Source organism: Nicotiana sylvestris, chromosome 3, assembly GCF_000393655.2.
Source record: "Nicotiana sylvestris chromosome 3, ASM39365v2, whole genome shotgun sequence".
NCBI lineage: Eukaryota > Viridiplantae > Streptophyta > Magnoliopsida > Solanales > Solanaceae > Nicotiana > Nicotiana sylvestris.
In genome coordinates this window covers 73,971,624-73,983,619 of record NC_091059.1, presented here as the reverse complement: position 1 = coordinate 73,983,619, position 11,996 = coordinate 73,971,624, and the positions used below count along the sequence as shown (strand labels likewise).

At 33.0% G+C, this 11,996-nt stretch overlaps 1 protein-coding gene across 1 annotated transcript; it reads right to left on the bottom strand.

Annotated features, from left to right (window-relative positions):
• Window positions 1-549: 549 nt before the first annotated feature.
• LOC104245160 (uncharacterized) lies at window positions 550-915 on the bottom strand. Its single transcript, XM_009800730.2, has one exon. It carries the CDS (start codon window positions 913-915, stop codon window positions 550-552), a length of 366 nt encoding a protein of 121 aa, XP_009799032.2.
• Between the last annotated feature and the right edge of the window lie 11,081 nt (window positions 916-11,996).

Below are 11,996 nucleotides of genomic sequence, written 5' to 3'. Positions count from 1 at the left end.
AGGTCGCCCACCAGTATAATGCGGGTATGCATTTATCTTTTCATTTCATGTTCTAGGAAGCCCACCAGTTAAATGCGGGTATGCATTTAATAGAAGGTAGATAGAGAACATCTTTCAAAACTAAAACTCTATCACTATTAAATGAAACTCTAATAGATCTCTTAATGCTAAAGCTGGTGTTGGCTCGCCATTGACTTGAAAAACGCAAACTTCATTCTCACTTAGCCGTCGTATTTCCTGAAATCCCTGCAAAGTAGTGCAAATATGATTAGTGGCTGCTGAATCTATACACCAAAAAATGTGTGGTAGAGACAACCGCTAAACAAGTTTCAACGACATTTAAATTTGAATTACCTTGCTTATTCAACTTTGCCAGATAGGCAGGGCATTGTCCCTAGTTGCTTGCAATGATAGCACTTTCCTTTGGGCTTTTTCATACCGCAACTGCACTTCCAGGTGCCAAAACCTTGCAAGCCTTTTCTTTTTCTTATCGCCTCTCGGCTTAGAAACCGAAGCTTTCTCAAAGTTCAGCTCCACAACTGGAGCTTGCTATTTGATAATAGATTCTACTGCTTGCAGCTCATTCCACAATTTCTCTAGTAACAAATTCATTTTGTTCATATTATAGTTCAAGAGAAATTGTTGAAAACTATCGGGCAGAGTCTGCAGGACCATCTCAACTTGAGATTTCTTATAAATCACAGCTTCAAGGACTTCCAGTTCATTCAGAAGATCCATTATCTTCAGAACATGGTCTATAATTGATGATCCTTCAGCCATCTTAATATTCAAAAGGGCTTTCATGGATGTCTGCTTAGCCACACGATTTTTCTCACCGAACATCTTTTTGAGACTTTCAAGCATGTAATAAGCAGACCCCATAGACTGATGCCGATGATGCAAAACATTCGCCATAGATGCAAGAATGTAACATCGCGTCATCTCATCACTCTTAACCCATTATCATAGGCCTTAACCTGATCATCAGTAACATCTTCATCAGGTTTTTCTGAGAAATCATCAGTGATTACGAATTTTTAACCTTTAGCAGCTAGGACAATATCAAGGTTTCTTTTCCAGTCAATATAATTTGGTCCTTTCAACTTATTTTGGTTCAACATTGAGGTAAGTGGGTTGAATGAAGACATGATTAATCTGAGAGATATTCACATTAAATAGATCATTAATTATACAATTAGAATAATAAATTCATAATAACACATTACACATATAACCATGCGCATTGAACAGTTAGATTCGCTAGGGAAACTTAACTATTCATGCAAAATATAAGTTATGTAAGATATTTACCCCATAAATTAAAACATGATCAACTCATATGGAGAATAAATTGTCAATTTAAGATAGATAAATATAACTTTTATAAACCCTAGTTTTATTGAATCAACATGTAACTCAGTTGGAGAGTTAATACAAGTTATCAAACTACTAGAGGTAGAACTACAACAATCATCTACAATGAATTTATCTGATGTGTAAGAAGACCTATGTCAACATATAAATTCATTATATTACTGTAAAACATGAATGGAAACCATAGGGATTGAACCCTACCACCACTGTTTTCTTTTTAAAAAAATTATTTTTATTAATATTTTTTCAAAAAATAGAAAAATGGCCAAAATCCCATTTAAACGACCCCGAATGCCCGAAAAATGACGTACATCATGAGCAAAGCTCATCTGTATTGAGTACTGGGTCGTTTCCGATGAACCTACCAAATTTTAGGTCAATTGGAGTTCGACAAAATTTTAGAATTCCAAATTCATGACCTATTTGCAAGAAAACTATTTTTGGCGTTTTTAGGTCTATTTATTTTGACTCGTTCATATCACATATCATACTTATGTATGTTAATCCATGATTTCAAAACTCAAAATATTATTATAACAGTCTTGTTTCATAAAAAACACTATTTTAATGGAATAAACTAAACAAACACGAGAAAAACGGCATTGTTTTCATGAAATATAACACCACTGTTCATACTTATGTATGTTAATCCATAATTTCAAAACTAAAATAGTACTCAAAACATTTACGATTTTGAGAAAACACCATTGTTTTCATAGAATAAACACAACAAGCATGTATAGATTAACAACATGTTTTAATGTTACTTTATTCGTGTTGTTTCACATTAAATAGTTAGATGTAAGACGACGTCTGATACCATTTGATAGAACATGCGTAGCGGAAGCAAGCATATAACTCAGGTACACAAATATGTAAACTGGATGTACAATAATATAATTACAGAGATTAGAAGCACTAACCTCTCAAAATCGTTGCACAAGTCCTTCGCAGAGCAAGAATCCAGGGCTGCAGTTTTCTGCTTTGCTCCTTGTAAGACCTTGAACGGAATTATTTGTGTGGGCAAATAATACAACTCTGAAGAGTGAGTTATTAGGTGGAACTAGTCTTCCTTAAGTAGACTCGAAATTAAGCCAAAAAAGGGGCTCAAAACCGTGTAGGATTATGCTAGTGCAAGTAGAATCCTACTCTAACTCAAAAAGTAATTATTTTCCAAAGTCACTTTTTACCAAAGTCTGTCCAGGTTTTTTTTAGGTATAGCAGGGACCACAGAAACAATAAGAGACTACCAATTGTAGTATTAATTCAAAATTTGGATGAATTAAATCCCACTATAATTAATCGTAGTTTATTCCATTAAAAAACTGCAATTAAACTCCTCAATATGAATTTTGAAATTCATTAACACTTATTTAACTCCCAATGTTAAGATTATAAATACCAGTTAATTAAACTAAATCACTAATAATTTAATTTAATCAACTAATTAAATCATTTACAATTCCGCTTAAACCATTTCATGTGACGGATACAAAATTCTCCGGCCGAGTTTTCACAAGAAAACTTATAAGCTTACGTAAAAGGGTATCATCAAACTCAAAACCGAGTCACGGATTGTATCAACTAATTATTATTTCACAAATGTTATTCGCTATTGTCCAATCTATTAGGCATACACCAACTCTGAATATAGTTGTACCTTTTGATAAATCAAAACAATAAACAAATCACATTGATCATAATAACTAGATCAAGATTAGGAGTATAAGCTCATTTAATGAATCAGAGAAAATATTTTATATATATTCAGTACAAAAATATTTTTTCTCTACTTGGTCCGATCAATACACTAAGTATACTAGCACACGAAGTTAAAATAAAATCACTCCCATAATCAAGATAAATTATGCTTTAAATCTTGTGCTACAATCATCAAGATATTTTGCCCAACAATATTTTCGATTGTGAACATAGTTTATTAATTAAGAGAACCGACAATTTAATCTTCTATGCATGAGCTAAGACGCCATACACTAAATTGTCTACTACATAACTAAAGGGCACACATGTAACAAATGATCTATTTAAAATAATTCTTTATTGAATTGAATAAATTAAATAAATAATTATTCCATAAAAAATAAAACACAATACTATATCTAAACCGCATAGTTAATAGGATATTCCAACAGTTTTGCGCTCTTTTATTATATTCATACATAACCTAAATTTGGAAGGATATGAAATCAATGATGGCATATTATTATGTTGTGTAACTAATTGTGAACTTCAAGGAGGATTTCATAAAGCTAATACGTCCGGAGGCAATAGTATCAAAAAGTTGAGACTTTTATGAGAGGGAAAGCTCTGATCTGATTGGCTTTCTGAAGAATAATTGAAGACTCCGTTAATTGTAATTATGAAGCAGCCATGGCAATGCCAATGTGTAAAACTCTTTAATAATGCGTGGATAATGAGGTGGGACAGTGTATAATGTCAATGATATAGTGTGGAATTTAGTTAATGAAGCTAAAGTATCCATTGTTAGCAGGAGAGACTTTTTCCGACGATAATTTGCAAGATTCGCGCTCGGTAGAAGTTAGTAGATTTTAAACATGAGAATCATGAAAGTTTTCGTAAACAATTATAAAGAAAAAACGAAGATTAATTGTTAACCTACCGAAATAGTGGGAGAATTAGGATAAAATTGGTACGATATACAATGAATTTTAGGATGCCTAATAATTCTATGTGGATGAATGATCACTAGATGTTGAATTATTATGCTCAATTGTCAAAATTAAACTAGTTTAATCATTACTACTAGTTAGTCAATCCACATGCATTTCATCTATTCAACTTCATTCACTTCATCAACCTAGTTTTGTAGCTGCTCGACAACTCCCCCAGCTATGGTTACTTGAGCAAGCAATTCACTCATCTATCATTTGTCATCAGAAAAAGAGTTAATACAAAATGAGTAATTAATAAGAGCCAAATACACCGCACTGGTATTTTCTGACATTTTCAACAAACGGTAGCCAACTTTTCCGAATTATCAAATGTGCATGGTATCTGTACGAAAACTTTTAACTCAGCTATAGCTCGTTCATGGCTTACTCCACTTGCAATAACTGTCAGGTATAGTAGAACTCAAAATTTAGAAAATATCAGAATTTACTTTTAATGGATATGCGTTCAGTATGCTTCCACTAATTAATTACTTTAATAATTAAAATGTACCATAGATTAAATATGTAAATTTTCTATTAAATTAGTCGTTAGCCGGCCACCAAACATATTCCACTCGAAGTTATTCTTTTGAAGCAAGTTGGGGGAATTGTCTCTTTAATATTGTTTTTGTGCAAACATTCATCTGGGACGGCAAACTTGATAGTGATTTATTTCCTAAATATAATGTTCATAGAACCTTTTAATCATGTTTGCAATGTTCTTAATTAGCAGAAACTAGCATTGTTTATTCATAAGAGCAGGTGGGACAACGTTAGGATACATTTTTGCTTACATTAGAAACAAAAGGAAGTTTGGTAATTTGGAATATGTTTGTGCCTATGGTATGTAATGGAGCCAAGATAACAAAAGTATTATATGCATGGTATAGAATAATGTGATAGCTAGTTTCATGGAAGGGGTACCTGTATATGGTCAATTGAGGTCACATCCATCAGTATGAAATAAATATTATTTCCTTATTTGATTATAATATCTAATTATAGGTGAGAGACTCTTTTATCGGCTTATATTTATTTATTTGAAGTGGTGAATCCATAAATAGATAAGCATTCTAGTCCAAGCCTAAAACAAAAGGAGAGAAAATAATTTCTCAATAACAATAAAACTATAATTATTATAACTTAGATTTTCAGATTAAGCTGTTCACTCGTTTCTTTAGTAGTATATAATATATCTGTGTATACGGTTAAAGTCGGGATCACCCGATTTCACTTATGGGTCGGGACCAAGGGACAGTTCGAGGATTGGCCTCGCAGTATATCAAACCGAGATATGAAGATAAGACACCGACTCCGAGATTCGAAGTACCTGTCGAGGTTGAGACCGATGATGATCGAGATCAAACAGGATAAACATCGAGCAAGACCGAAAATAGCATAATAACAGAAAGGCGAGATATCCGTGACTGGCCGAGGATCATGGCAGAAATCTCGGAACGGATCAAATCAAGAACGGTTATTTAGCCCATCCTAAGATTTATTTATTAGAATTGTACCATAAATAGGATTACTCTACTATATAAAGAGGGTTCTAATCATTTTTGTAACCATCTTACATTCACATATCAAAGCAATACAATACTTTTTTCTCTTATACTCTCTTGTTCATCAGTTTGTTTCGTAACTTTACTCTCACTAATTCAGTTCGAGGGTGACCTAGCTCGAGGGCTGAATTGCATTTTAATACTGGTTTGCATTACTTTGTTGTTTATTTCTACTATTAATCATCATATTTATCAATTGGTGCTAGGTGAAATTACATATCCTTAAAATCACTTATAAGTTTAATTGTTATCCGATTTTAAGGGTAAACAATCTATTTTGAGGATTTATCTTAAATTAATAAGTTTTATATTGTTGTCAGCCTACTACAATCCTCCTTCTTTATTCGACTTTAGGACATTCAATGTGAGCAAGCTATTAAGAGGGTATTTGGCTAAGTTTATAAGCTATTCAAACTGGCTTATAAGTATTTTTTGGCTTATTTACACGTTTGGTAAACACCATAATTATTTTTAAGTCAAGTGTTTATAAGCTAAAATCATCCATAGGTCATAAGTTGGTCACACCCAACTTATGCCTTTTCAACTTATAAGCACTTTTAGTTTGACCAAGGCTTTTACTAGTTTATCCTTAATAATATTTCTTAATTCACAAAATACTTTTCTCAAAATAAATTTTTTAACCTTTTCTTCATTCCATATTTGTTGTTCATCATTTTCTATACGAAGAAACTTTTAAATTTATAATCTTTTGTAAAGTTTTAGGGGTATTTTAGTTATTTTAATAAAAGAACAGTTTATCAATACTTTTTTACAAAACACACCAATTGCTTATTATCAGTTTCAATACTTATATCCAAACACTTAAATACTTATTGAAAAAATCAGTTTTAGCAATTTAAGTTTATCAGCTATTTACAATAAGCTAATCAAAAGTGAGGCGGATCCAGGATTTTATGTGTACGAGTTCCTACAAAAATCTCGAGTTAATATACAATACTAATTGATGAACGAACTGGGTTCCAAGCTAAATATTCTTATATATTTAATAGATTTTTCAATACAAATACAGGTTCTAGACAAAAGCTACTGGGTTCACAGGAACCCGTAGATATTGAGTTGAATCCACCCTTGATCCAAACGGGCTTTAAATGAAAAAATGTAATTCGGGATGATTCATATGCTGAGCTCAGCTTGTTTGAAACCGAAAGTTATGTAGTAATAGTAGTTATTTTTTGGGATTTTTACCTAACTATACTATAACAGAAACCTATTTACTACATTTATTTAGGTTCCTTATTAATTACTTTTATACCTATATTTACTAGTGTTATATAAAACCATAAAAAGGAGGAAATGAAACATACTTTAAATACCGGGTATTAGTTGCACATAACCCCCCTACATTTAAGATACTCTTCCTTTTTCAAAGGATTACAAAACATCATCTATCTTTGTACTTACCCACCGTAAGAAACCCATTGATACCCAAAATCATCACCTCTCTTTCATACAAATCAACCAATATCTCTCTCTCTCTCTCTCTCCCTCATACAAATCAAACTATTATCTCTCTAAAATTGTAGCATCATATATTTCTCTGAATCAATTCCACCAATAACCATTAAAAAGCTTCAATTATTGACAAATCCATCTACATTATCTCTGAAATTGTAGGTGGAGGGGTCTGCCATTGACATACCATTAAAAAGTTTCGAAGCTTTGAATTAGATATTCAGATTTTACGAATTTGTGATTTTTAGATTAGGTGTTCTGGAAAACGATTGAAAATATCCTTTAGAATTTATATCTCAATTTTAAGGGAGATTCATTAAGTTTAAAGTTGGTCTTAGGTTGAATTTTTGATTGAAACTCGGGGAAGAAGAAGTTTCGGAATTGTATTTTGATTGTATGATAAATGTATCATAATTGTATCTGAGTTGTATTTGATACGTCAATACCTAAGACAATTCTGATACAATACTAACACTATTAAAATACAATATTGTATCATAATTTAAGTTTAGAGTGTTCTAGGTGGATGTTTTAAATTGAAACTTGAAAAGATAAAAATCAAAGTTGTATCATAATCTAGAATTGTATCATAATTGTATCACAATTTGTACCTAAAACAATATATGATACAATGCTAATACAAATATAATACGATATTGTATTAATTTAAATTTAGAATCGATTTTAAATTGTATCATAATTGTAACAGAATTGTGTAAGAATACTTTCGGGATTGTATCAAATTTGTATCTGAAAATGAGTAGTTGTGAGTTCATGACGAATTTCACAGTTTATATCACAAATATATGATAATTATATATTAAGTTATTGGTATTATATCAGGTATTATTTTAGATATTAATGTACCATCTACAAGTTAGATAGAATTGTGATACAAGTATGATACAATTATGTTTTATACATTGATATATCTGATACAATTCAAATGCAATTATGATACAGTTATCATACAATCCCTGAATATTTTTTCATTTTCAGTGTTGTCCGGTCTCCCAACAAAAGAACGATGCAATTGATGATTTGATAATATAAAGTTGTCGCCAATGGTGGAAGAGAGAATGGAGATTCGGGGTGTAGATTAAGGAATTTTGATGTAAAAAAAAAAGGAGAGAAGAGGAAAGGGAAAAAAAGGAAAGGATATAATTGAATCCCTTAATTGAAGGCACTAATAATGAGATGAGATCCTTTTAAGGAGAAATCTATACAATTTATAATAAAAACCTAGATACTTATTAAAATTATAAAATATAGAGAATATTGGTAAATAAATTTCTAATATAGTATAGCTAGGTAAAAATCCCTTATTTTTCCTTTATAAAAACTTCTCATTAACGGTAGAATTGGAAGTTTAAGCTAAATTATTTCTAAATTTAGAAAGGAGTCATTCTTTTTGAAACAGACCAAAAAGGAAATAGGTTTACATAAACTGAAACGGAGGGAGTAATAAGAAAATTGGTATAATATGCTATATATTTGGTGGTTGTGAGCTAACACCGTTTGTGCTCCTTTTATTCCTAGAATAATAATTCTGGGGAAGGGGGGCTTGACGTAACTGATAAAGTTGTTGCCATGTGACTAGGAGGTCACGGGTTCGACCCGTGAAAACAGCCTCTTGCAGAAATATAGGGTAAGACTGCTTACAATAAACAATTGTGGTCCGATCGTTCTCCGAAACCCGCGCATAACGGGAGTTTAATTTAGTGCATCGGGATGCCCTTAATAATAATTCAGGGGGGAAAAGATCGTTTTATCAATGTCTCGACTAGTTTAAAAAAAGGTGTTTTAAAGATTTGCTTTAACAAATAATTGTCGTTTTTTATGCCAAGATAATGTTTAATTTAAGCTTAATGACAGTTATTTTAAGATAACAAAAAAGTTAGTGAACGTGGCCTTTTCTCTCGATAAAAAATAAACTAGAGATACATATAAAGTTTCCTGTGGCAAGATAACCTACCAAATCTATGGAAAACAGGACATTAATTGGGATTCTAGATAATCCAAGTGGGACAATGTCCTATCATTTTTTTTTCTCAATCGAAATCTATGACTATGTAGAAATGAATGATGACCACAGTGCAACTAATTTTAAGAGCATATGTCACTTTTCTGAAACCCCACCACCTTTCCTCTCACAATATATACACCCCCCCTAAGGAGCTCTAAAGAGAAACCAAAAGTAACATGTACTTGTACCTTGTAAGCATACATTGTCTTGACCGATCTTGTGGAAACCATATAAGTTTGATTTGACGCCAAATTTTTTGATGGGCCATTTTGTAGCCTAATTGTTGAATGTGCACTCTTGCTTGTCCAACTTATATTTCTTCAAAATTGCATAAAGCTGTTAGATTACTATACGTAAAAACGTCCTACTTCTTCCTTTCAGTTTGGGTGGCCGGCATGGATATATGTCGACGATCAATTACATAATCTATACTTTAGAGTTTCTTCGGGTCAACTATGCAATTGCAACTTGACTTAGACAAGTAAACGAACCTTAGGGGTTAGTTCATTGGACGTCCTACTTATCTCGATCCTAGGGACCAGATACATACTTGCCAAAGATTTCAACATTTACAAAACTAAAGCTAAACTAACATTTTTTATACCTTAATTATATCCGCAATCAGGGGTTAATTTTATGTATGGTCCCTAAATATTACCCATTATAACTTAAAAGTTACGTAATTATATTTTATTACATTAAAGTAATTGAACTATGAGCAAATTTTCTCATCCAGTTATTAGCTCTCACTTGTTTACCTTTAAAAATGGATAACGATTGAATTTATTCACGGTTTTAAGGATATGTTGATCAATTCAATATAAGTGATCAATAACGTTAGATAAGCAAATTAAAGATGAAATAAATAATCAAATCAGTTGTGGTGTTGAGTCCGGGCTCGGATCTGAGCTTAACAATCGGTCAGCCTTTGATTCAGAGCCAAAATATATGTATGAAAAGCTATGAACAAAAATAAGAACTTTGAATAACTTAGAAGAGAAAACAAGTTTATATTGCCTTGATATGCGTGTTACAGTATTTTTTTATTGAATAAAAACCACCCCTTTATATAGTAGGAGAATTTCATCCCTACTACAATTCTAAGAAAGGTAAAAATCTTCTTTGAGCAATTCACACCTAGTTCAGTGGGTAAAATTCAATAATTATAAGTGAAATAATTAACCCTCATATTAGTGACTATCTTAACCTTGTGCAGTCAATCATATAACTGCTAATGATCGGTGTTGTACTTTTATTTTGAAACTAAACTTAATTATCAGAAAGTATGTCGCTTTAATATATTCCAGTTTTTTAATAAATTTGCTGATTAAGATAAAATATTGCCATAATTTTTTTTATCAAATTAAGTTTACCAACAATTAAGATATATAAAATGGGACGGAGAATTAAGTAATTTCATTTTCCGAAAATTCGAACGGGAGTTTATAAATTGAATTTTGTTTGACCAAAAAGTGTTAAGCCTTTTTGTTAAACTAATTAAATTAAGATGATGCAAGATGCTTAAAGCCTTTCGAGCCGCTGTCGCTCATTCTTTCGTTGTTGCTAGCTTGCGGTCACTCGTCTCTTTGTTGCTAGACGAGGCTTTTCCTTCGCTCATGTCGCTTGCCGATCACTCTGATTCTTTATTGGTTGCCAGCCGGTCGCTAGTCCGCCTCACTCTTGATTGGTTTGAAGACTTCTTTAGCGGCATAAGCAGAAGACTGTTGAAAGTTGATGAAGGCTAGACAATGTATAGCAATTACAATGGGAAGCAAGGCTGTAAGGCGGAGCGAATCCGGAAAGATTGCCTCAGTTCGGATTATTTTCTGCAACTCGGGAAGATGAAGTTGGAATTGCTAGTAATCGCAGATCAGCATGCCGTGGTGAATACGTACCCGGACCCTATACATACCGCTCGTCACACCCTGGGAATTGGTTTCGCCCGAAGCATCGAACCAATGATCACCCATGACTTCTGTGGCACACTAGTGCCACAAGGCCTTTGGTGGTCTTATTGGCGCATACTACGGTGGGGTCTTCGACTGGGGTGAAGTCGTAACAAGGTAGCCGTAGGGGAACGTTCCTGTGGCTGGATTGAATCTTTTACGATGGAAATGCACTCTTCCCCCAACTTTCCAAGATAGGGGCTAGCTTGCTTCCACTGGTGGCGGGCGGGCGAAGGGTCCAAAGGACACGTAGCCTGGGGCAAGTCAAAATTAGAATTGTTCCATTTTCCTTCTTGTTCATCTATCGGAAATCAAGTGAAAGGGAAAACTTAGGAAAGAATAGCTAAGGGGAATCCTTCGTTTGAGGAAAGAGATGATAAATTCAGTCATGAAAAAACCCAGTTTGTTTTAAGGCTCTCATGAGGCCATAGAGCGAATTCCTCTCACATTGGAAACTGCGCTCAATTCCTATATTATTCGCGCACCTACCTACCACAATATGGTTCCAAATCCTTTATTTTAAAATAGAGGAGTAGTTCAACTTTTTTCTCTTCGGGACTAAGATAACTTACTTACTAGCTAATTGAAAAATAAAAAACAAATAGAATGAGGTTTTTTTACGTGATCAGAAATCACCCGTTGGTGATGAACCAGTACTCACTTAGGATAGCACTTCAGGAGAGTGAGATCCAAGTGAGCTCATATTAAATCAGTCTTCAATTTCCACTCCTTCTGAATAAGGATAGGGTTGCCTATCAATCGACAGTTTACTAAGATCATAGATTATTAATGCGTGCATTCCATTATCGCGGAAATATTCCCCCATGGCACACACAGAATATGGGGCCAAAAATTGTAGAGGAGCAAGATCCGAAGCGGTGGCTGCTACAAGAATAGAATATTCCAAAGCATTCGCTTC

What these genes read in the sequence shown, in the direction of transcription:
- LOC104245160 (XM_009800730.2), bottom strand. Translation starts at nt 915, where the DNA reads ATGGCGAATGTTTTGCATCATCGGCATCAGTCTATGGGGTCTGCTTAT.